Genomic DNA, 26,226 nt, shown 5'->3' on the forward strand with positions numbered 1-26,226 from the left:
CTATGTACGTAGCTTTACAATCAGGAGCCTACTCTCTAGCTTGGCCTCATCCCAGGCAACCTCTCGATCATGAACATGATCAGACTCCATATCACAATCCTCAACATAAGTATCGCAAATCATTACTGCAGAAACACTCTGATCACCAGCAGCCGAATTGAAACTTTCAGCCGCCATGCATGAGAGCCGCCCCAACGCCTCAGACGGACATGAGCGTCCATAGACGGACATGCAATGGGCTGTGGCCCATCAGGTGCTCCTTGCCTCCTTCCATCGTTCGCGTTTGTTTCTCCGCTTGCCTGGGCCTGGCCTCCGTTGGAACCGCCCCGTGATTTGTTTCGATTTCAGAGTTCAGATCATATCCGGATCGTGTTGGTTTTCATCGTCCGGTTGTTCCCCTTTTCGGGGTCGGATTCCCCTTATGCCCAGCACTGCCGACTATATATATGACGGCAGGCTCGATCAGCACCGTATCAATTGACATTGTGCAAGAAACGAGGGCCCCAAAGCCAAGTAGCCAATCTTTCCACGATGTCGTTCTTCAACCTACGTCTCTTCGCTTCCATGGCAATGGCGGACATTCTCCGCTTCCCAGGAGAAGACCTGCACGATCAGACGCCCCGGAGCTGCCCCAAGGAAGCAACGGTGGAACTCCCGCTGTTAGAGCCCCAGTGCGTCGCGGACTGCTCGGAGGCCGACTCGACGCTCGCGGAGAGGAGGAGCTCCACCAGCGCTTGAAGTAATGCATGTCTCATGTCTTCGTGCGTCAGTTTGAGGATTGCTAGTGGTAGTAATTAATATTGACAAGACTGTATGAATTTCAGTATGCCAGTAGTACTGTATTATACTATAGATAAGTTTGTGCTTACAACTTAGAGGTACTAGCTAGAACCGTACGCCGATTTTTGTGTCTTTGCTTTTTTTTTGTATAGTAACAAATGTTATTCAGTAATCTGTAGTGCATTCTATGAAAGAGTAGCATATGTGAAAAATGCATGGTGATAGTGCGAGAAACCTAACAGTGGAAACATATCGCAATTTCGACACTTGATGCAAAAATTACCGCATTTTGAATTCATCCAAAAGAAAACTAATTATGTTACTGCATGCGGATAAATTTGAAATTTGTGTGTTATGTGATGGGGCTTTGGTGACCCTGGAGAGAATTTCTTGTTTTGACAAAGAATACCATGAGAACTTCTGTATTATGGTGTGTGTGTGTGCCCAGTTTGCTATATACTAACAAAGAGTCAGTGCGTTGCAACGGAAGAAAAAATACCGCACGCCCCTAACCCAATAATCATGACTTAAGACGCCAATAGGTCTTGCCAAGGCGTCTCTCAGTCGGCATTAGATTAGGAATCTGCATTTTTTTTTCATGCGAGGTTTTGCAGAGGCGCGCATGCATGGTTATTGACGGTTTCTTTTTTGTCTCTAATCTGGATTTATTGAGTGTCGGTACGAAGGATGATAGATTTTGCATCATTGATTATGGTTGCACCCTGAATAGCATTTTTAAAATGGTTAACATATAAAATAACATCATATTCAGATTCTATATATTTTTTTAATCAAATTTCATATATAACATGTTAAAATTGGAGTTAGGGCTTAAAAGATAGGTTTTTTTTATTTCTGTGCCCCTGGTTCATTAGCTCTACTCATTCATCCCCACTATGTTAACTTTTGCTCACTTTTCTCTACTCCCTTGCTCGAAACCATCAGAACAGGTTATAACGGACGTTGTCGTCGGGTCAATGCATTTGACCGTTAGCTCTGACGAGTGGGGCCGTGTATACGTGGGCGGACCGCGGTCGTGGGGTAGCACGTGTCCATTGACATGCCTGAAACGTCTCATCATATAAAGAGGGGCAACCACCTCCATCGCCCCTACCATTTTCCCCCAAATCCCCTCCCTGCCGCATCGTCTTCCTCTCCCCCACCGGCATCGTCTCGCTCTCCTCCACTGCCTCCATCGCACCGTCTCGCTCTCCCCCACCGCATCCTCTTCCTCACCTTCATCGCCTACATCTGTCAGATGGCCGAAGCTCGTGGCGACGCCGGCGCAGCGGTCGGAGATGTGGTGGAGCTGCAGGGCGCCGTGACCGCGGATGTCGGCGGCGTCCACGGCGGTGCGGGAAACTCGCAACCGCTACAGATGTGGAGAAGGATGTGGCGGCTCTGCCTCAGCGCTGCAGAAGGTGACGGCGCCGGCGCAGTCCATCCCGATACCCCCGATGCGCCGCCTGCCGTGGAGCAGCAGGTATTTGCACTTGCTTAGCTTGTAGAGTTAGTTGCTCCCTAGTTGCATTGGTTAAATTGTGATTCATACGGTAGTTCGGATGGTTAGAGTAGTTGGTTTGACGGATGGGCCGGGGTTTTTTGTATTGGGGGATGAGGGTTTTTGGACTAGGTATTGCACTAGTAGAAAAAGGACCTAATGTGAGACACATTAGTCCCGGTTCGATTTTGGCCCGGTACTAATGGTACCATTAGTGCCGGTTTGAACGGCTATGCATTAATGCCAGTTCGTTTTGAACCTTTAGTACCGGTTCATGCCATGAACCGGTACTAAAGGGGTGGTGGCAGGCTGGGACCCCGCGATCACCTTTAGTACCGGTTCATGCCACGAACCGATACTAAAGGGGTTTGACCTATAGTCCCGCTTGGAGACACAAACCGGGACTATAGGGCAATTTTCAAACTCTAACCCCCCCTGTGTATCGCCATTTTAGTTTTGAAAAATACAAAAGAAAATGATAAAAAATTCAAAAAATAAAATTCTTCGAGAGGTAGTTATATTACTACATCTACTAGTTAGGAAAATTTATAAACTTAAATTTGGACATGTTTGCAAAAAGTGTAGGGAAAATGTAAAACAGCTATAACTTTTGCATACGATGTCGGAAAAAACATATAATATATCAAAAAAATTCAGTTTTTTTAAATTTTTGGTTAAATCTGGTCAAACTATGGTCAAACTACTTATTCAAGAAGTATTAATGTTTCTACATAATTATTCAAGAATATTAGTGTTACTAAATAATTATTTCCATTTTTTGAATTTTGATCAAATCTGGTCAAATTGTGGTCAAACTATGGTCAAACTATGGTCAAACTGTGGTCAAATTGTGGTCAAACTAATTCAAGAAATATTAGTATTACTAACTATTTTTTAGAATAATAGTTCCAAACTCAAACGGTGAAACGTGTGACCTAATGCTCAAGCTAAACTGCTGAGGGTTAATAGGATTGATAGCTTACATTTGTTAGGAAAACAATAAGTGCAGACTTGGAAAGTAGAGGAGTAGAACTCAGAAGTTAAGCGTGCTCAGACTGGGGGAGTGAGAGGATGGGTGACCGACCGGGAAGTTAGACGATTTGGAATGAGTGATCCACACTTGAGCAATTAAGAGGGGTGATTAGAGACTAAATCATCAAATAATTCAGAAAATTGAAAATCGAAAAAAAATGAAATATTTTTTACAAAATTTTCAAAAAAAATACCTAAAGGTCCCCCATACCACGGCGCGAGCTCACGCCACGTGGAGGGCCTTTAGTGGCGGCTCGTGTCGAACCGGTACTAAGGGGGCGGGGCTTTAGTCTCCACTCTTTAGTGCCGTTTGTAGAACCGACACTAAAGGCCCTTACGAACCGGTTTTAAAGCTCCGGTTTCTACTAGTGTTGTTGGATAAATTCTTTGTAAAACTGCTAAATAGATCTGTATGAGAGCTAGGGATCTCCGTGCTTCAATGCTACACAGATGTATGCTTATTAGATTTGTTTTTAATGCTCATAGATTGGGGTTTTTAATGCTACTCAGATTCATTGCCTTAGATTGAGTCCCTATTAGATTTGTTTTTGAATGCTACTCAGATTGGGGTTTTGAATGTCATATGCCCAAATGGAATCCATTGATTAAGAAGTTATTTGATTCATCAATATATAAATTTGTCCACAATATGTAGTTATATTAGCTGTGTTGTTCAATTTGTGTGCATGACAATGGAAATGCAAAACAATGATCATAGTATATTGGGAGTATATTAGCCCTATGATCAATGTGTCATGTGTGCATATCTAAAATTTCAATTGGCTTCCTTATTTACTAGTGATGGATGTAATTGCATATTCAGGAGGATGATGGTTGAGGGGGTAGAAAGAGGAAGCTGACCCAATATGACCCATATGATCCAGAGGAAAGTGACGATGAAGAATATGAGGTAAGCCTACTTGAAAATTAGATTGTTCATTTAGTTCCTTTGACATGGTGTATCCATGAATCTATAATGTATTAATGTAACTCATTCATGTGTGCAGTATGATTCTGGAGAAGAAGTGTACAAGGGCAATGTCGCGTCCTTCACAGCCAAGAAGGTGGTGAAGATCAAGGTCAAGGGAGTTGCTTCCTTCTACAACCGCAAGACCAAGAAGTGGCACTGCCCCTACTGCACCACCAAGCTGAAGCCAAGGAATGGCAGCTTCGATCACCTTCTGTCTCATGCAGAGGATGTAGTGATTCGCGGGGAGGACTACATGATCAGGGGGCAGCATGCCGCCCTCACGAAGGCCCTGACTCCGGCGTGATATGATGATGTGATGCTGTGATGAGCGCACTGAATCTTTATCTGTATCTGTTGGGTTATTTTTGGTTTGTTGAACTGAATCTGGTTAGTTATGGTTTATTGAACTGAATCTATGGTGATGCTAGTAATCTGGTTGCTATCCATATTTGTCTGTCCTTAAACTTGCCTGTGGTGTATGGTTAGTTATGTTTAGATGTTGTAAACTATGGTTTAGATGTTGTGAACTATGATTTTAGGTGCTGCAATGATCACACATGTTGTTTCAGTGTTGCTTCACTGATCACACATGTTGTTTCAGTGTTGCTTCACTAATCACACATGTTGTTTCAGTGTTGCTTCACTGATCACACATGCTGCTTTTTCACTGATTATAAAGGAGTTTAATCCTAATTATTTGTCTCATTTTATTAATCAAATCAAATGCATGCTTTTTCCCACCAGCATGTTTCATTATTCGATGTTTTCAACTGACATTCGACTGGACAGTATAAATTCAAGAAAATGTAAAAAAAAACATTGGCAAACTATCTATGTTTGTGTAGGAGATCATGTGTGCAAAATTTGAAGTGATTTAGAGGAGGTCAAATAAATTTGAATTTGAGAAATGTGCTCCAAATGAGCTCCCAAGCTAGGGTAAACAACCCATTTGTAATCAAGTTTTTTTGGACCTACTCAAAATGAGCCAAATGTTTTTTTATTAACACATATTCACTTTCCATAGTGTAGATTCGAAGTCTCACTATTTTTTGAATTAATCTTCATATTTTTACATTTTATTTTGAAAACATATGCTTTAATATAAAAACTATTAAAAACACGTTTGAAATATGGAGATGGAAAACTAAGTTTAGATCCTTCTTATTCACTTTGAAATAAAGCTTTGGTGATTTTTTTTATTTTTTTTCAAAAACAGAAGGTATCCCTACCTCCTCTCCTTGAACTCTATGAAATCATGTACGTGATAGCTCATATGTGTGAAGGTTTTCTCATCAAAATGACCATAGACCAAGTTTATGTTTTTTGGTTGGTAACATGTCACATAAAACAACACTGTGCACAGGTTATATATTTTTTTGATTTTTTTTAAATTAATGTGCTCATTTGACCTCGATCGTGCCAGCTAGGATTTTTTTCATAAAAATGACCATAGACCAAGTTTAGTATTTTTCCTCGTTAGTTTGTCTTATAAAACGACGAACGGCGAATGTTTCATATTTTTCGATTTTTTTTTTTAAATTAGTTATGCTCAGTCAAAGCCTTCGAAACCCCGTTGACCAGCTCAAAACCCCTCTAACCCCATGGGGTTTTGCCTAACCCTAGCTCCTAACGTGAGCCGTCCGATCATACCCTCGTGCCAAGCGACAACCCTCAGATATGGTCTTCTAGAAGGAATTAGGTGGGCAGGCTGCATGCAGGCTCCGTGCTATTAGATCACAAGGACGGCTCCGCATCGGTGGATTATGGGGCGATCCGCGAGAGGCGATCCTATTGGTTGTGCTCGGTTGCTCGGCCACCACTGACTCCGCGAAGAAAAACGTTGTTATTGGGCCCAAAAGGAAACCAAGCTCTCGTTGGGCCGTCGAATTGCGTCGTTTTTTTGCATCGTTTGCTCTATTTTTTGTGAAAGTGTTGGCTCTGTTTTTTTGCATCGTTTGAAATCAATTGACATTGCGTAGCAAAATTTAGTACTTTTTTTCTATACAAATGCAGAATGACCAAATTTTTAAGGGCCAAATTTATTTTTATCATGCAAAACGGCCACAAACTATTCAAAAATTGTCTCTTTTTGTTCATATAATATATATGACCACGGATTCCCACGCGTGCAATTAGCTTCTTTTTCGTCTTCTTTTCAAACCACCGTTTCCCACGCACGTACACTCCCGATGCTGTGGTAGGTTTGAAAATGGGCTACTTCACATTTGACCCCGTTATTGCCACAGCCAAATAACACGTAGCACTACGGCTATTTAAGCCACCCTCTGCCTCTGCCATCCCTCGTCCATCTCCCATCCTCTCTACCATCTGCCCTTCTTGCTCTTCGACCACTTCTCCTTCTTCTAGCACATCCTCATCCATGCAGTACACCAGACCAACCTACCACTTCCCACCCACTGTGCCGGAGAGGCTCTACCCTCCTGGCGTGTACGTTGAGCGCACACTACGCGTGTGGGCGATATCAAGGTGGAGGACCGGAAGGAACTTCACCGAGTTCTTCCTCGCGTCTGGCTACCACCTCCCGCGGGGATCTCCAAGGATGTTCCATGTCGAGGAGGTCATCCAAAACGGGGTGGTGGTTGCTCTCCTTGCCCACTTCACCAACACATTCGATGCCTTCTACCTCCTCAGCCGTGTGTTTTTGTGCGGCTGCGAGTTCATCGCTTTCATCACCCACAACATGTTCACGGAGTACACCAACATCTTCCCCACCATGTCGCGCATGCACACTCTTCCGTACCCCATCGACAATGCCCCGGAGGAGCAGTTAAGGGCGCCCGGAGGAGGAGCGAGGTGGAGAAGGCGGCGTCTAGGGTTCTAAACCCTCTATCTTTTTTGAGTCTATGTTATGTTAAGTTGTAACTGAACTATGTTGGAGATGCTATGGGCTTATTGGCCCGTTTAGGTTGTTCTATTATTAAGTTTTCTATCTATTCTATTATGAAGTTCTTCCTAGTTTCAACTATGTGATCGTGATATGGGCTTGTTGGCCCTATCTACATATTTGTTGATTCTTTTCTTAGAGAGCTCGCCTTGTTAGTAACCACCTAGTGCATGCAACCACAATGAACCCTTGTTTTTTTCACACAAGTCACTAATATGTAGCCACCTAGCTAGTGCATGCAGCCATAAAAATATAAAACATATTTGTTCAATTTATTTGTCGTAGCAAAACGGGTGTAGATGCGAGTGGATCAAAAAGGCTGCAACTGATCATAAAAAATGATGCTCTAAATCGAGGAGACAAGCGTGCGAGAAGATAGGAACCAGCGGCAACGACCGTCGCTGCATCCATGGCGGCTGGCGTGCACGAAAGCGGCTCGGTCAGTGCATCGTGGCGGCACGCATCGGTGCATCATGGCGGCGCGCATCAACGCATGCAGGGAGGTTTGCTGGGTGCATGCATAACAAGCTTCTGTCGTGGTGGTGCGCGCAGGCGTTTAATGCAAGGGACGGCCCAACGAAACCACGGCCCAACGGTCGTACAGCGACACCGACCAACACGGCCCCACTCGTCAGAGTTAACGATCAAAGCACTGACCCGACGGCGACGTCCGTTGTGACCTGTTCTGAGGGTTTCAGGCAAGGGAGTGGGGAAAAGTGAGCAAAAGTTAAGAGCGTGGGGATGAATGAGTAGAGCTAAGGAACCAGGGGTACAGATGTAAAAAACCCTAAAAGATATAGATATTTTATGAAGAGTAGTATTTGCTCTAGATGGGATGCGAGTTAATAATCAGAAAAGGCAGGGGGGGTTTCCCATAAGACATAAAAACGATTGATTTTCTCACTTAAAGATGTACTGTGGGTTTATTACCAGAAAAAGAAGGGGGGTTTCTATAAAATGATAACAATTTGTTTTATATGTATTAAAGGTGGACCGTGGGTAAATTATTGGAAAATAAAGGGGGCTTTGGGCAAAACTCTCTGATGGATGGGTAGAAGTACTAATCCCTTTATTAGTAAAAGTAGGTATAGAAGAGCACCTCTAGCGCCGGCCCTCTAACTAGTAGTTTCCGTCCGGACGTAGCTGTCCGGACCCAGGAAGCCATTCAACACTGACACCCATCCATTTGCGGAGCAGTCTGAACCACAATTTTCCCACAAACTGGAACCAAACGCGGGAGGGATTTACGGGAGTCTGGACATGAGACATGTCAGACTCAGCCACCCCTGGCCTACCCAAAAGCAAGGCGGAGCCCGTGCTTTTGTAGCTGCACACACTATTTCCACAGCAAAATTCCCAACTCTCTTCTTTCACCCTGCCGCTTTCCACCCAATTTCCGCCCAAGTGCCTTATGATGACCCACAAGTATAGGGGATCTATCGTAGTCCTTTCGATAAGTAAGAGTGTCAAACCCAACGAGGAGCAGAAGGAAATGATAAGAGGTTTTCAGCAAGGTATTCTCTGCAAGTACTGAAATAAGTGGTAACAGATAGTTTTGTGATAAGATAAATCGTAACGAGCAACAAGTAACAAAAGTAAATAAAGTGCAGCAAGGTGGCCCAATCCTTTTTATAGCAAAGGACAAGCCTGGACAAACTCTTATAATAGGAAAAGCACTCCCGAGGACACATGGGAATATCTTCAAGCTAGTTTTCATCACGCTCATATGATTCGCGTTCGGTACTTTGATAATTTGATATGTGGGTGGACCGGTGCTTGGGTGATGTTCTTACTTGAGCAAGCATCCCACTTATGATTAACCTCTATTGCAAGCATCCGCAACTACAACAAAAGTATTAAGGTAAACCTAACCATAGCATGAAACATATGGATCCAAATCAGCCCCTTACGAAGCAACGCATAAACTAGGGTTTAAGCTTCTGTCACTCTAGCAACCCATCATCTACTTATTACTTCCCAATGCCTTCCTCTAGGCCCAAATAATGGTGAAGTGTTATGTAGTCGACGTTCACATAACACCACTAGAGGCTAGACAACATACATCTTATCAAAATATCGAACGAATACCAAATTCACATGACTACTAATAGCAAGACTTCTCCCTTGTCCTCAGGAACAAATGTAACTACTCACAAAGCATATTCATGTTCATAATCAGAGGGGTAATAATATGCATAAAAGATCTGAACATATGATCTTCCACCAAATAAACCAACTAGCATCATCTACAAGGAGTAATCAACACTACTAGCAACCTACTAGCACCAATCCCGGACTTGGAGACAAGAATTGGATACAAGAGATGAACTAGGGTTTGGAGATGAGATGGTGCTGGTGAAGATGTTGATGGAGATTGCCCTCTCCCGATGAGAGGATCGTTGGTGATGACGTTGGTGATGATTTCCCCCTCCCGGAGGGAAGTGTCCCCGGTAGAACAGCTCTGCCGGAGCCCTAGATTGGTTCCGCCAAGGTTTCGCCTTGTGGCGGCGGAGTCTCGTCCCGAAAAGTTGCTTCTTGTTTTTTTCTCATCGAAAGACTTCATATAGGAGAAGATGGGCGTCGGAGAGCCACCAGGGGGCCCACGAGGTAGGGGGCGCGCCCTGGGGGGGGGGCGCCCCCCACCCTCGTGAGCAGGGTGTGGGCCCCCTGGCCTTCATCTTTGGCGATGATTTTTCTTTATTTATTTTAAGATATTCCGTAGAGTTTCAGGACTTTTGGAGTTGCGCAGAATAGGTCTCCAATATTTGCTCCTTTTCCAGCCCAGAATTCCAGCTGCCGGCATTCTCCCTCTTCATGTAAACCTTGTAAAATAAGAGAGAATAGCCATAAGTATTGTGACATAACGTGAAATAACAGCCCATAATACAATAAATATTGATATAAAAGCATGATGCAAAATGGACGTATCACCTTACATCGTTGACGAAATGATGTGTCATTGCTCTTGGAGTGTTCTTCTTCGGTCAGTCGTGGATAACGACACCATCCGAGAAGGAGGAGACCCTATGAGTATTCCTTGGCGGACTATCATGTTTGCCCATTTGGTACCCGCAACCTCTACCAGACTTAACCCCTAAACCTCATTCATACGCTCCCTTGTCATTTTTCTAATATGACAAACCATTGCCGAGACCATCGATGAATCCATCTAGATCCAAATAACGCCCGATTTGCTGGAGGAAGAAAGAGAACAAGCTACATGAGAAGGAGGAGAAGGATACTATGAGGCAGGTGTTCATGACTTTGGTGGAGAAGGAAGAGACTATGGGGCAACGAATAAGATGATATATAGGAGAACAAGGATAGTGGAAGTCTCGGGCAGGGGGTTTTGCGGCCCTAGTTGGATAACAATGAGGAGATGGTGCATGGGGGGGGGGAGGTATACACTCTCGTTGTGAGAAGGATAGGTTCACAACCATCGAGAGAGACCAAAGATGAGATGGGGTATATGGGTGATATGTTGACAAATGTACATATTTATTGATCACTTTTCTTAAAATTGACATATAATTCTTGCCTAAAAAATAAAAAAAATGAGATTTCCTATTCTTTGCCTATAGCGATTGATAGTGGACAAACAATAGGAATTAGCACCCTCCCGCGTATGGGCCAACCCAACCCAGGAGCTTGGGAGGCACATAGTCGTCTTCTACCAATTTTTATATTTGTTTTATCTTTCAAAATTTTGTTCATACCATTTTTTATTTTCATTTTCTTTTTTGACTAAATATCATTTTTCTTTTAACTACACGATCATTTTTAAAATTTATATTTTTAAAACACGTGGACATTTTTTAAATTTTATGGACATTTTTTATATTCGTGAATAGTTTTGTAATTCATATTTTTTTATTTTGTGAACATTCTTTCAATAATAATTTTTAGATCCGTCAAGACCAATACCTATTTTCGCAAAGTCAAATGCACTAGTTTTAAAATTCCAATTTGATATAAAGCACACATTATAGTCCTTTTTTGGTTCCTTAATCAAATGTGGGCCACCTGCGTGATTTAGCAACTATCCTTTGCTAGAAGCCAATAATATAGCGAAAAACAAGAGCTCCCAATGACATCGCCATAGTTTTTGATATACGTAATCATTTAAATTGGAAAACAGTCCATTTTCAGCCTAAATTGTGCATCATTGGACAAATTTCCCCCGAAGTCAGCTTTTGTACGATTTTGACACTAAAATCTTCGAAACTGGGTAAAATCTACCTCTCGAGCGGTTTTGCTATGATTTAGGTGATTACATTTGGTTTAAACTCCCCCCTCTCTGTATATGTGTGTGTATGTGTATGTGTGTGTCTGTCCGTCTCTCCCTGTCTCAACAATCACCATCACCATCAGATATCATTTATCTATATGCTAAGTGGGTCTCTAACAACAGGAACCGATGCTGAGCGGGTAGATCCCAAGCCCATGAATACTCGAGTTGTACTCATACTTGTTCATGTGGAAGTTCATGGGCTTCTTGTCGACGAAATCCTTCGCGGTGATCAGGTGCTCCTCGACATGGTGCACCGTTGAGTGGGAGTGTACGTTGGTGAACACTTTGTGCTCCTTATCATAGTCCATGTCACCGTAAAGGAAGTCGTGGATCTTATGGATGTCGATGCATTACGAGGCCGTCATCGGTTGCTTCAACATCATCAAATGCCTTGTGGGCTCAATTTGGATATGCGTGCCTGCGAGAGATCACGTGGAATACGAACGAAGCGATTGGGGACATGAAGAGAAACGACCCAACATGCCATGCGGCCTCCCCAAACCGCCTAAATCATACTAAAACCATCTAAGAGGGATTTGCCAAGTTTCAAATATTAGACAATCTATCTGGTTGGGTGGAATAGTGGCAGGGAATCTGAAATTAAGGCGTATGGGACATATAATCCATTATTCGGTTGGGGTGCTAGGGAGTTGAGGAGGGAAGGGGAAAGAGAATTAAGGGGGTCAATTCCCATGTATCTCTTCCTGCCCTCCCAATTTTAATTCACATGTGATGTTACTTCCTTTAAAATTCCCCATAATAATTAACAACATGCACCAAACATGAGTTTGGGAATAAAAATCAACTTCCCTTGCCTAATTCCTTATTAAACTCCCACATGTATACTGCCATTACTTTTCTTCATTTAGCCAAATGCGTTGTAAGGGTCAGTACCAAGATCGACTTGAGGGGGGATTTGTTCATTGATGCAAATTTGAGGTTAAAAAATGGACTTCTTCTTCCATCCTTTTTGAGTGTTCTCTTTCATTAAATTATGATAGAGCAATAGGCTCATCATTGAATTTTACACCCTTCGTCCCATAATATAAGAGTGTTTTGGGACGAAGGGAGTAATTGTTTGTTTGGCCGATCTTATACGAGTAAACAATTATAGTACTACTCTTTTTTTTTGTGAGAAACAGTTAATAACAATTTTGTATTTTTTGAGGGGAACAAATTTTTTTGAGTTATTTTGAGGGGAACTTTTTTTTAGATCATTGAGGGGAATAATTATGATGGAACGTGTGAGGGTTGTTGTAGCCCATCTAGGCTCTGAATTCTTTGCGGCCCATCTCATCCCCGTTTCGGGGTAACAGCCAGTCAGCCGACAGGGCCCATCAGGCAGCCACACACCAACGTGAGCCCCAAGACTCAGAGAAAATCCCCATTCTATGGCGGCCTCTGCCCCACCCTCGTCCTCCTCCTCCTCCTTCCCCGTCTCGTCGCCTCCACTCCACCAGTCCCCCGCCGCCCCCACCGCCGCCTCCGCCTAGGGCAGAGGGGCTGCCCATGGAGCTCTCCAGGATCCGGACCTTCGAGAAGCGCCTCCTCCGGCCGCTCCTCTCCCTGCCGTCGCGCTCCCGGTCGTTCCAGACCCTGGCCCGCGCCTCCCCTCCGCCGCCCCGCGCCCCCTCCCTCCTCCTCCTGCTCCGCACGCGCCACCTCGCTCCCCATCCCCACCGCCGCGCCTCGCTGCCGCCCCTCCGCTCCTTCGCCTCCGTCTCCCCGGCCCCGTCGGCCCCGGGGAAGGACCTCCAGGGCAGCAACGGCAACGACGACGACGACGGCCTCCCGCCCGCGCCCCTCCCGCCGCCGCCCGAGGAGCTCGGCTCCGACGACGACGCCTACTACCAGGAGCAGCTGCTCGAGTACGCGCAGGAGGACGAGGCCCGCCTCGTCCCCGTCAAGGCCTACTTCCCCTGCACCAGGTCGCCTACCTAGCATATCTCACTCCTCCGTATTGTTATTGGGGTTCGGGGCTCATCACCCTCTTTGCCAATTGTCATCTCTTGCAGCATCAACCTCAAGAGCCTCCAGTCGCAGAATTCCTTCAATGTCATCCCGCCCACTTCGCGTGCCACCAATTATGTCGTCCTCAGATACTATGATGTCAAGGGAGACCCAGAGGTGAGCGGTAATCCTATTCACATCCCTGTTTATCACTTGGTTACTGTTTATCTGGTCCATTTCCGCCACAGCCTTTTGATTCATACGCAATGTGACCAACATTATGTGGTCTTGTCTGTTGAACCTAAGAAACAATGTATTTCCTGTACCAAAATTCTGTGTGTCAGTCCACATTTGTTATCTAAGGTTGAAGATTTTAATAGGCACCATTTGCAAAAGGCTACTTAACCGCTTGAAAAGTACTCCCTCCGTTCCAAAATAGATGACTCAACTTTGTACTAACTTTAGTATAAAATTGAGTCATCTATTTTAGAACGGAGGGAGTACCTGTAAAAAGAATAGAGGGGGAAATCACTTCCACTTTTATTTTTCTAGGATCTCTTTATTCAGTGGCCATTTATCATGTGGAATGTAGTTAAGCCAAAACAAATCTCCCAGTCCCATTTCCCGACACCCTACATGGAAGGTGATTACCCTCAGCCCTTTGTTCAAGCCAAGTCACATTGTATCGAGATAACTTGGATTACAGGAGTATCAGTTTTACACACAGAAAAGCAAAAGAATGAGCTCTCGGCAAGGCTACAACCCTCATTTAAGTTTTCCAAGACAAAAGCTCGATACATGACTTATTTAGTGGTCTTTGGCCATTGTCACAGTGACACACAGCCACAGCCACACTATTCTGACCTATATAGCCTACAGGTTGGCTAAGTGCAAAACATGTAACGGATTAACTGCCTTCACAACTCTCCTTTTGTTCTCTAGTTATTTGGACAAACAGTGGGATTCTTTAGGCATGACAAGATGATTTAGAATATATTTGGACTTGCAATGGGTGTCTAATAGCTTGATTCTCGTCATGCTTTTGCTCAGTACATATTTTTGCTAGGGCACATTTATACTTCTCAGGACTTGTGATTGCTGTCTTGTTTATTCATACAATATTCAACACAAGTTCACTGTTTTCTGTTCTTTTCAGATCATGAAAAACTGTTGCAAGCTGATTATAGCTCCATAGTCGGTTATGTTGTGATTGTGCCATCACTTTTTTAGAATAGTAATGTTTATCATTCTTTAGTGTGTTACTAGGGGTCTAATAGAGACTAAATGGGCTTTGTCACCTGCTATTTTGCAGGGTTTTAAGACTGGTGTCATAGATGAGAGCCATTGCCACTACATGGTAGTTTTCCAATATGGGTCCATCGTGCTGTTCAATGTTTCTGACCATGAAGCAGATGGATACCTAAAAATTGTCGAGAGGCATGCTTCAGGATTACTGCCAGAGATGAGAAAAGATGGTAAACTCATTCTCAATATAAGAAAAGAGTACTTATCTGATTTGATACAGTATACTTCCTGAGTCTTTATCTGGTAACTGTTAATGTGAAAAGGTGATACAATATTAACAGGCGCGCGTAGAAACACAGTCTAAGCTCTAAATAGTCCCCACTAAGCAACAACAGGCAAGAAAATTTTGGCAATTGTAAGCTGCCTTCGTAGAGACGACCACTAGCTATTTCTGTAATACTCAATCTTTGTTTTCTTTTTTCACATGCAGACTGTACTCTTATAATGACTATGGCATTTACTCTTAGTCGAAACTGCTAATGCAATTGTACAAATCTTGTCCTACTTTGTGATATCTATCCAGCCTTTAACCTTGTAATTTACAGCTTGTATAAAATGGTCTCACAGTTTGTTGGATGTTCATTGCTGATTAATGGTGAGGTTTGCCCTTTCATTTCATCTTTTGCAAGAGCAAATAGCCTATACTGTACGAGCCGCATTCCAAAAAACTACATAAATCCAGCTGCATGTTATGTATGTATCATTGTGATTACTGTTGTAGTAATCTAATCGTTAGTATTTTCTGAGGATTCAACCTTGAAACCTTAAACTGTAGATTACGCCGTTGTTGAGAGGCCTGCCATGGAGAAGTGGATGGAGGGTGGACTTGATTTTATTATACTGAAGGACCTGAGTATTGATGGTATTCGGACAATTGGAAGTGTCCTTGGTCAGAGTATTGCTCTTGACTATTATATCCGGCAAGTATGTACTCGTTATTTTCATATATATGGTTATGAAACTTTGAAATATCTATTTAAAAATCTTCACTGATAGGTGGATGGAATGGTTGCTGAGTTCACGGATATAAACCGTGGAATGGAAAAAACTGGTACCTTCACTATGGAGAGGAAAAAGCTTTTCCAGTTGGTTGGAAAGGCTAACTCTAACTTGGCAGATGTCATTCTTAAGCTTGGACTTTTTGAGAGGTAAGAATAGCATCATACTGAGAGCTAAGCATGTAAACTCAGTATGATGCGACTGTTAGATTATATGCCAAAATGTGTGGTTTCCGTTCCTGAATTTGTGTTAGGATGTGACTGTTAGACTAATCTTTTATATACTGCATTTTTTGTTTAAAGGGCAAATAGTTTTCCAAGCTCTGGAATGTAAATAAGCTAGATAATTTTCCTTCTATTTCCCATCTTAAATATAGCTCCGTCCCAAATTACTTGCATGTGTTTTGGCCACCTCACATTTGTTGTCTTGTCATCTACTAGTCAGTCGTGTCCACAATATCTTTTGCTTTATGCGATCATATCTGAGACAAGTATTTTGCTTTTGTTTCTAGTTTATAAGTTATGTGTAATGCTGAGAGATGTCAAAAAGCTGATGTATTACGATCGGACTTGCATTGTTGCATAATCATTGACAAATACGTATAAGTCTCATAGTACAGTCCAAATCAGGCTGCATTTTTTTGTTGTTGTTAAAAAAGCTCGTTTGCCAGAAAGCCAGAAAATCATGGGAAATAGTATTTGTTGGCTACTGGGAAATAGGTGTATCTTTTTTGGTGTTTTTGTGTGTGGCTTATAATCACTTTAGATCCCATCAATGAATGTATAATGAGACATCATGGTAATTCAAATATTTTATATATCCATTAGTCTTATTTCTCTGCAAGTGCAGGTGTGCTGATTTTTTTTCTTGTATAACAAAAAATATGTTTTGCTGTTTATGCAAATATGCATAGTAAAAAAAAATCTGAAAATTGTAAAAGTGAGAACATGTGTTGCACTTGTAATTTCTGAATGTTTATAAAATTGTGAAAAGCTGAACAGGTGCTGGCCTTGTAATTATGAACTTCAAGGGCTTGCACCTTTTCACCCCCACCCCCACCCCAGTTAAATAAAACTATTCGATGTCGCTAAAATGAACTCTACAGTTGTGTATCTGCACGCATTTACCTGCTTGTTGCATAGTCATTGTCAAATTTAAATCATATTATATTACAGTCCAAGTGCTACATGAATTAATGTCTGATATTACCTTTTTGGTAAACAAATGCCGTTTGGAATGCCAGAATCATGGCAGAAATTGTATTTATTTCCTGAATGGAAATAGGTGTGTTTTTAGCGTTTTAGCGATCTAAACGCTCTTATATTAGTTCACAAAGGGAGTACTGTGGTTATCAGCTCAGTTTTATGCCAGCTTTGCATTTTCTCAATTGGTTTGACTTTGTGGCATTCTTCATTTCAACTGTTTAAGTATGTAGACAAAGTCCATATCATAAAAAGTTGAGAAATTCTATACACTATGTTGGTCTTATCTCTCTGCAAGTACAGTTGTGTTGAGATCCCCTCTTTTTTTTTCTTGAACACCAAAAATGGTGTGTTTGCTCTATATGCAAATCTGCGCATTGAAAGTCAAAATTGTGAAAAGCTGAAGGGCTTTCCCCCTTCCAGCTCAGAATACCCTTGTATATTTGCGGGGTGCACGCTTACTTACATAACTTTGTCTGCTCCACCAGGTCAGACATTGCTTGGAAGAACGCAAACTATGCGCAGATCTGGGAGTTCCTCCGGGACGAGTACGAGCTAACCCAAAGATTCGGAAACCTTGACTTCAAGCTGAAATTTGTTGAGGTAACGGGCCAGCGCATGGGTTTCGTGTTGGCTTATCTGAAGATCTCTGACAGTTTTTTGTTTTGGCTGCAGCACAACATCCGGTTCCTCCAGGAGATCCTCCAGAACAGGAAGTCGGACTTCCTGGAGTGGCTCATCATCATCCTCATCAGCGTGGAGATCTTGATATCTGTGTATAACATTGTCCAGGAGCAGATGTAGAGCGAAGGCGAGAGAACCAATACGTTGTTGGTGAGAGTGAGCCAGAATGCGAGACCATCGTCAGAGCCACGAACGAACCACACTGTTTTTGTCCGCGAGTTTTTTCGTTCCATTTCTCCCAACCGGTAGAAGCCCCTGTAAAGAATTCTTGATTCGGACCATGACATGATCACGTAGCTTTAGCGCACTTGTTTTGTTCAGAGGTCGTGTTGCCGCTGTTGTCTAGCGGGAGTGTGAAACGCGGATGAGCGAGTGAGTGTGGCCGAGGTAGTAACTGGGGGGCGCGTGACGAGCACGCGATGGCGATGGGTCCTGTTCGCCTTCGTGGTTGAAGCTTGAAAGGTAGGCGTGTGATTGAGTGGGTGATGTTGGCTTGACGGGGCGCGTGCAGGGCATAAGCCACGTTCACATTCTGACAACCACCGGAACTATTTTTTGGGATCGGAATGAGCTTGGAACTATACCATGGATCTAATCTGCCGGGGAATCGTTTGTGTTTTTTTTTTGCGGGGAATAGTTGATTATACTAATATACACTAACATTATATTAGCACTAGTAAATCATATCCATTAGCCATTTGCTCCCTTGATTAATCCGGCCGGACGGCGAGTGGGGGCAGCCAGATGCATGCCGTGCCTCGCCGGCCTGTCGTTGGCTCGTCGTCGTCCACTCCCTCCTCCCCGCCTCCCCCTAGCAAAAATAGCGAAGCGCTCTGACTGGACTCACCGACCGACGTGGCCGGCCCAATCCTGGCCCACCACTTGGCGCCCCTCCCCGGCGGAATCTCCCGTGTTCACACCGCCAAATTACCCAAACGCCCTCCTGCCCGGCGGCCACACGAGGGCAGAACCGTCACCCACAGTCCCCAAGCACGCCCGTGCGACCCGTCCGCCCCTCGTGGCCGCACGATCCCCAGATCCAGCGGCCCCGGTCGCCCTACCAGAAGCTTCCGGCCCGGTGTATATAAGCGCGAGAGGGCCAGTGGCCTCCGTCGTCTTCACCCCCGCTCCTCCTCCCCCCCACACACCCACACGCGCACGCGTTTGACATTTTCCGCCCACCACCGCCGGAGGGAGGGAGCTCCAGCCATGGCCGCCAAGTGCTACCCGACGGTCAGCGACGAGTACCTCGCGGCCGTCGCCAAGGCCAGGCGCAAGCTCCGCGGCCTCATCGCCGAGAAGAACTGCGCGCCCCTCATGCTCCGCCTCGCGTAAGGACGCCCCGCGATCCGCCCGATCCCCTCCCCTCCCCTCCCTCGTCTCGCGCCGATCTGATCTGATCCGTCGTCTCGCAGGTGGCACTCGGCCGGGACCTTCGACGTGGCCACCAAGACCGGCGGCCCCTTCGGCACCATGAAGTGCCCCGCGGAGCTCGCGCACGGCGCCAACGCCGGCCTCGACATCGCCGTCAGGCTGCTCGAGCCCATCAAGGAGCAGTTCCCCATCCTCTCCTACGCCGACTTCTACCAGGTGACGCACCCTTCCCCTCCCCGATCCGATCTCGCCCGCCCAGATCGCCGTGCTCCCGAATCTATTTGATCTGATTTTGCCGTTTCTGCGGTGGTGCAGCTCGCTGGAGTCGTCGCCGTCGAGGTCACCGGCGGGCCTGAGGTTCCCTTCCACCCGGGGAGACAGGTGAGAACCATTTCTGCTCTCCCCCAACCGGCCATAAGATTTATCCAGGGTTTAACCCTGTTTTGTTTAGTTTACCTGCGCTTATTGAAATGATGCTCCATTTCTGTACCTTATCCTCGTGCGGGTTGGTGGACCTGTCAACGTGTATTATTGACTTCAGTGACGACAGATGCGGTATTGTTTAGTTGGGTGGTTGCAATAGTTGATCCAGAGAAAATTGTTTATAGAATGGCGATTTGGTGATATATCGGGCTTGTTTATTGCTGTGATGGATACATTTTTGTTCCATTCAATGGTTGATTCTGATTTTCTATAGCCATAACTATGAAAATGAAATGACATGGTATTCCATAAAATTCTAGTCCATGTGTTGGTGTGCTAATGAGAGTTCAGGGGAAACGTTGTCTTGGTCCAGTAGTGATGATTGAATCTGATGTGTGGGGTTGCTGCATTGGTGTGACCATGGTAGATTAAGAGGGTTATGAAGCTAATTAATCTAATACTAGGTTCTACCCATGTCACTTTGTTTTATTTTAGCCTTCTGGTTCTACTCAATTTTTGGATGTTAGCTCAAATAAACACCTTGCCTGTACTCAATTAAGGTTACTGATTACCAAACTTTAACAACTGTTGTTATCCAATGTTCTGAAGAGCATGTGTTGGTATGATTTTGTATGATATGCACAACTACACGTCCTAGCAGACAGCAGCTACGTACCTATGTATACATTTTCCCACAGAGGTCTCAAGCTTTAGGTAAATGTCGGTAGATAATATTAGACTGGGAGATAGTCTGTGTCACATTTGCTGATGATTACATTCCATGCATATTGTTTCTTAGGCAACATTGTATGCATATGTCTAGAATCTAGATGCTTTGCACAGTTATCCACTTATAAAACAACATTGAACAAATGAGATTGTCGAACTTGCCCACTTGATCTTTATTACTACCTCCGTTTTGGTGAATAAGTCATTCGCGTAGTTCTAGGTTGACGATTTAACTATTCAAATATATATTATATGTGACAAAAAATATATATTTAGAAACTACATCCTTGTAGAAATCTAGTGATATACTTTTCATGACATAGAACACATATTTAATTCCTCAAATCGATGACCTAGAACTACGCGAATGACTTATTCACCTAGACGGAGGTAGTATTTAACAGGGTATCTTCATATCCTTGGTCGAACTATGTGTTCCTTGTTTACTTTTCTATCTATATGGGATAACTGATTGGGAATAATATTTAACAGGGTATCTACATGAATGTTTATACTTCCTATACTATTAGTGTGTGGTTTAGTTAGAGCATCCATGTCCTTGTATTCTTATAGTGCTGTCTAAAATCTGTGTGCATGGAACTAACTGACAAACTGTGGTTTCCTTTACCTGTATTTGTGTGTATTGCACACTGTTTGTTGTGGATGCTTATAATGGGTTGACTGTTTTGTTGCAGGACAAGCCCGAGCCTCCTCCAGAAGGCCGTCTTCCTGATGCCACCCAAGGTACTATAGTGCAACATCTTCTATATCAACACAACTACAGAACTTCTATACTGATAAACATTGCTGATTGTGTTGCTATTTTTGGCACCAGTTATGTGATAGAATGCCCATAGAATGTGTTGGCATATCATCATTCAGGCATTTAGCTATTCATAGTGGTATCAAGTGGCAGTTATTAACCATGTTGTAGTGGGCATAGTTTCATGAGAAAACACAATTAACTTTGATTAATAATTATTACTCCCTCTGTTCCTAAATATAAGTCTTTGGAGAGATTCCACTATGAACCACATACGGATGTATGTAGATGCATTTTAGAATGTAGATTCATCCATTTGCTTTGTATGTAGTCCATAGTGAAATCTCTACAAAGACTTATATTTAGGAACGGAGGGAGTAGATTTTTCTATATTACAAACTGAATTCCATAACTTGCACGCTTCTCAAAGATTGGATATGTCCCAGCCTATGCAATGCACCTTCTCAATGCTGGACCATGCCCTTATTTGCTCACCTTCTACAGTCAGTGTTAAACGGAGCATGCTTGACTATATTTTATCCTGTTAATTTTATGGTGGGTGCATTGGTGGATTTAATTTTACCTGGCTGACATGGTGAACTTACTGTTGTATCAGGCTCTGACCACCTCAGGCAGGTGTTTTCCACTCAGATGGGTTTGAGTGACCAGGACATTGTTGCTCTTTCTGGTGGTCACACCCTGGTTAGTCCAACTGCTTAATTATCCGTTTTGAGTGACCATGCTTGTTTATAGGCTTGATTGAAAGGTTGTGCTTAGACAGCTTTAATTGTCTGATGCAGGGAAGATGCCACAAGGAGAGATCCGGCTTTGAGGGAGCATGGACCGCCAATCCTTTGATCTTCGACAACTCTTACTTCACGTATGTGATATATTGATATATGCTTTATGAGAGCGTCTGCAAAAGAGCCATATTTTTATGTTTTATTTATTTTGGCTGCTCATGCTGTTCCTTGTTTTCTCAAACCAAAATTTCCATCTCCTGACAGTGAGCTCCTGAGTGGAGAGAAGGAAGGCCTTCTTCAGTTGCCGACCGACAAGACCCTCCTGACCGACCCGGCCTTCCGCCCACTTGTGGACAAATATGCTGCGGTACCCCTCTGATCCTTAGTAGCCTATTGGTTTCTTAGAGAGTTCATCTTTGGCTACCATACCCTAGCAATGTAGTGTGAGATCTGAGCCGCTGGATGTCGATTGGTTTTGCAGGATGAGGATGCGTTCTTTGCTGACTACGCTGAGGCACACCTCAAGCTCTCCGAATTGGGGTAAGTGATGCGAGTATCATCGGTGCCCTTGATATGCACTATTGCAATGATGACTTTGCTTGTGCAAACATCCTAGGAGAGTAAATCCATGTGTGTCGAATGTTTTTCAGATTTGGCGAGGCGGGCTGCTGCTGATTCAAGCTCGGCGCCTGAAGGTCGGTGGTAATGAAGAAGAAGAAGATCATGAAGAAGAAGAAGAGCAATAAGGATGTGTTGGCCTGCTGCGGCCATGTCATGTGTTAATTTGTCTCGACTTGGATTAGATGGGTCGGTCGATGGGGTGTTGCATTGTTTTGCTTTGGACGCCTCGTGTCTTGTGATGGGCGTGCTTGTAGTATGAACTGCTAAGTGTTATGTAGTTCCTTTCCGGTTGAATTGGTATTCCCTGTCGAGGACGAAATGAAAATTTGGTTGCCCTCATTTGGCCGTGGAGCTTATCTCAGTGTTTATTTTACCAGCTTGTCGTGGCTAGTTCTGTGTTTATTCTTTTGATCTCCACGCAAGATCAAAAGAATATAGCATCGATCGAGGCATAAGCAAGTTTAGTCGACCGAGACTCAGCAAAACTGATGCATTATGTGTCATCGTTTGCTGTGGGCTGTTTGCATTTGATGCGAAAAACTCTGTTTCGGCCGTGCATCGTGGCAGGCAAGGCAATAGCCGGTAGTAGTGCATACGTACCCCCTTACTCCAGCTAAATATACTCATAACTCGCAAATATCTTTTGCTGATCTTGCATTCATATGGAGCTGCAAAAAATGGAATTAATGATTGCCGAATCACCAAACACCAACCAATGGGAAGGGCCGGAAAACCAACTCCCTCCCTCCACTCCGGCCCCCTCGTTTATAAGTTTAACAAGCCTCCGCCCGCCGTCACCAACCTCCGCAACTCGGTCCACCAATCCACCACCACCATACCACCATGGCCGCCGCCTCCTCCTCGCTCCGGATCCCCGCACCAACCCACCACCCCGCCGCGGGGGCGCGTCCGCGGCGGCTGCCCTTCCACGCCGTCTCCGTCCGCCCCCGCCGCTCCGCGGTCTCCGCCTCCTCCTCCCCGCAGCAGGGCGACGGCGACGACGCCGACGGGCCCGCCGGCGTGCCCGTGCCCGTGCCCTTCCCCCGCGACTCCGCCATCGCGCTGCCTCGTATGGCCGGGATGGTTGTTTGTCTTCGTTGCTCGCTGCGCTTCTGTATGCATATAAGTATATAAGCGTGCTCGTTTCTGAATGCAGGGCCGCTGACGAGCGCGGATCTGATGGGGGAGGCCAGCGGGGAGGGCCTCAGGGTCGCATACCAGGTCCGTTTCCTCTCCTCCTCTCTTCTTCTTCTTCCGAGAAAACACTGACGGCGCTGAATGATTCTGACGACGATGCGATGCAACGCCACTCTGACCGACCAATCTCAGGGCTGCCCGGGCGCCTACAGCGAGGCCGCCGCCAGGAAGGCCTACCCGAGCTGCGAGACCGTGCCCTGCGAGTACTTCGAGACCGCCTTCCAGGTACCATCCCTCCGCCATCCATCCATCAATCCACTCCACTGCCCCCTGATCCTCTCCAATCCATGCCACAGTTTCGGGACATGTGTCGTACTAGTAGTATATTGCAGTGCAGAAACCATCACAGTATGCACCGATTGATATCTTGTCTAAATTAGCACCGATTATCACCATAGGAACCAGCAACAGGTTTTGTGCACGGTTTCGGCGAGCTGGTTTTGATCTGAACACCCCTAGTTGATCTGCCAGGCATCGACCGTCAGGTAGTGATATGATCTTGTGTCCGTCTAACAGGCCGTTGAGAAGTGGGCGGCTGACCGCGCGGTGTTGCCGCTGGAGAATTCCTTGGGCGGCAGCATACATCGCAACTACGACCTCCTGCTTCGCCATCGGCTGCACATTGTGGGCGAGGTGCGGCTGGCGGTTCGTCATTGCCTGCTCGCCAACCGTGGCGTCAAGATTGAGAACCTGCGGAGTGCCATGAGCCATCCTCAGGTGAGTTGGACCGTTTTATCAGCTCATCCCCAACCCTGTTTGATTCACCTGTTTAAATGCTAGCTGTTCCTTTCTTATAATTGTTTTTCAGGCTCTTGCGCAGTGTGAGCAAACACTGACGCAGCTGGGAATTGAACATAGAGAAGCTGTTGATGATACAGCCGGTGCAGCCAAGGTAGGATGCTGTTTGATGGCATTGTTTGGTTCGCGAAATTGCTCTTCACTTCTTTGTCTTTGTTAGCAGTAGTTTCAAACATCAAGTTAATTCTGTTGTCACTAATCAGTAATATGCGCCTTTTAGCAAATTGCAGAAGAAAATCTCCAAGACACTGCTGCCGTTGCCAGTTCATTGTCTGCTCAACTTTATGGACTGGATATTCTTGCAGAAAATATCCAGGTATAACTAGTTCATTCTAAACCTGTAAGAGATCATCTTTTGTTTTTATTCATGGGAACAGTAGCTCACCTCTTTATATAGGATGACGCAGATAATGTAACCCGTTTCATGATGCTGGCTCGGGAACCCATCATTCCTCGCACTGATAAGCCATTCAAGGTATGTGTTGCACGTTTTCTTCCTGCAATTTCTTTGTTCCCCCTTTCCTGGTAAATGCTAATGAAATGTTGCTCTACAAATTGTATGGTCTCCAGACTAGCATAGTGTTCTCTTTGGAAGAAGGACCTGGACAACTCTTCAAGGCGCTTGCAGTATTTGCTCTGAGGAAAATTAACCTCACCAAGGTATTGTATCTTCAGCAACATCATGCTCTTAGTCTTTCGTCAACACTCATGCGGGTTTGAAGCAGAACTGATCGGTGCTGCATCCTTTTTTGTATGGTCTGCAGATGGAAAGCCGTCCACACAAGAAAAGGCCTCTACGTGTAGCTGATGATAACTCCACGCCGCTGAAGTAAGAACAAGTTTATTCATTTGAGTTTCATTTAACAGCGCACAGGTTGAGCTGCACGGAAACTATATTGTTGAGCTGCACGGAGTATATGATAACATTTCTCAAAATATTGTGCCAGGCACTTCGACTACCTTTTCTATGTGGATTTCGAGGCATCAATGGCTGATCCGAATGCACAAAATGCTCTGAGTAACTTAAAGGTGTGGTTTCATTGGTCGGTATGGTCTGGTGGTTAAGTGAGCAAGCGGTGTCTTATTTCGTGTCTGTTTTTGTTTTTGCAGCAAGAGTTCGCCACCTTCCTAAGAGTTCTTGGGAGCTATCCTACCGATGTCACCGAAGCATGAGTGTCGGGCACCTGAGCAAACACAAATCATCCCTTGATAGTCGGTATTTGGCTCTGGAATAGAAGCAATTTTTTCACCTGGCAGTTTTGAACTCCACGATTCAGTAAATCTTCCTGGGGGCTTCTCTGTTCTTTCCACAGGGACAGTAGTTCTCCAGATATTCTTTATTTTCCTGTGAATGTGAGAGAGAACTCTCGACATATGTATCTCTTTTGCCCGAGAGCTCGCGAAATGATGGGCTTTTATTATTATAGGAGTGCTTGTTGGAGAAGTGTTGGTCGGCTTGTGTGTCTTGAATAGTGATGGTGATAGTTTAAAGTCTCAAGCATCAAGTGTGATGTTTATGTTTGAGGTTTCTATAAGCCTATAATGCGTGTGTTATTTGCAAAGTTTTTTTGTTGTTGAGCTTTATTAAATTTTGAACATAGTTACATCGTTTATGACATCTGAAACACTAAAGATAGGAGGATTATCAGTCCAAAAAACAGAAGAATTTGTGCTAACTGCGTGTCTAGCTAAATTGTGCGCCACCAACCGCCATGTTTGCTTCCCGTTTACAATGCTCAAAGAGATTGTACCAATACATTGTGCAATCTGAAAACATTCTGCAAGGATCGCTGATTCCATAATTACTAACTCAAGAGAGTCTGATTCCATAATTACTGGAGTACATCCAATTTTCCCCACAAGCTTGGCATTTGCTTCCGCCGTAGAAGCGTTAAACAAGTGACTAAGAGGTGTACAAGAGCCCGCAATCGCTTCTCCAAGATCGTTACGGATTACAGC

At 44.5% G+C, this 26,226-nt stretch overlaps 3 protein-coding genes across 4 annotated transcripts; all 3 read left to right on the top strand.

The window, feature by feature from the left end:
* The first annotated feature begins 12,883 nt into the window (after positions 1-12,883).
* LOC123043498 (protein RETARDED ROOT GROWTH-LIKE) lies at positions 12,884-17,939 on the top strand. The gene is made up of 7 exons (XM_044465966.1): positions 12,884-13,407; positions 13,495-13,606; positions 14,742-14,904; positions 15,510-15,658; positions 15,731-15,882; positions 17,424-17,538; positions 17,611-17,939. The coding sequence occupies exons 1-7, from the start codon at positions 12,989-12,991 to the stop codon at positions 17,737-17,739; spliced, it is 1,239 nt and encodes a 412-aa protein (XP_044321901.1). The 5' UTR covers positions 12,884-12,988; the 3' UTR covers positions 17,740-17,939.
* A 764-nt stretch (positions 17,940-18,703) lies between these two features.
* Positions 18,704-22,611, top strand: LOC123043501 (L-ascorbate peroxidase 2, cytosolic). Its single transcript, XM_044465969.1, has 9 exons — positions 18,704-18,950; positions 19,035-19,209; positions 19,309-19,374; positions 20,841-20,889; positions 21,525-21,610; positions 21,709-21,788; positions 21,916-22,018; positions 22,133-22,191; positions 22,302-22,611. The coding sequence occupies exons 1-9, from the start codon at positions 18,829-18,831 to the stop codon at positions 22,324-22,326; spliced, it is 765 nt and encodes a 254-aa protein (XP_044321904.1). The 5' UTR covers positions 18,704-18,828; the 3' UTR covers positions 22,327-22,611.
* Positions 22,612-23,020: 409 nt separating this feature from the next.
* On the top strand, positions 23,021-25,807 carry LOC123043500 (arogenate dehydratase 2). Of its 2 annotated transcripts, none has more exons than XM_044465967.1 (11): positions 23,021-23,341; positions 23,429-23,493; positions 23,602-23,694; positions 23,986-24,186; positions 24,278-24,389; positions 24,498-24,583; positions 24,665-24,742; positions 24,838-24,927; positions 25,032-25,096; positions 25,215-25,296; positions 25,378-25,807. In XM_044465967.1, exons 1-11 carry the CDS (start codon positions 23,116-23,118, stop codon positions 25,438-25,440), a joined length of 1,161 nt encoding a protein of 386 aa, XP_044321902.1. In that variant the 5' UTR covers positions 23,021-23,115; the 3' UTR covers positions 25,441-25,807. The 2 variants fall into 2 exon arrangements, with proteins under 2 accessions (XP_044321902.1, XP_044321903.1); XM_044465968.1 differs by having other exon boundaries at positions 23,026-23,341; positions 24,278-24,361; positions 24,488-24,583.
* Positions 25,808-26,226: the final 419 nt, after the last annotated feature.

The sequence above is a fragment of the Triticum aestivum genome, chromosome 2B (assembly GCF_018294505.1).
Source record: "Triticum aestivum cultivar Chinese Spring chromosome 2B, IWGSC CS RefSeq v2.1, whole genome shotgun sequence".
Classification (NCBI taxonomy): domain Eukaryota; kingdom Viridiplantae; phylum Streptophyta; class Magnoliopsida; order Poales; family Poaceae; genus Triticum; species Triticum aestivum.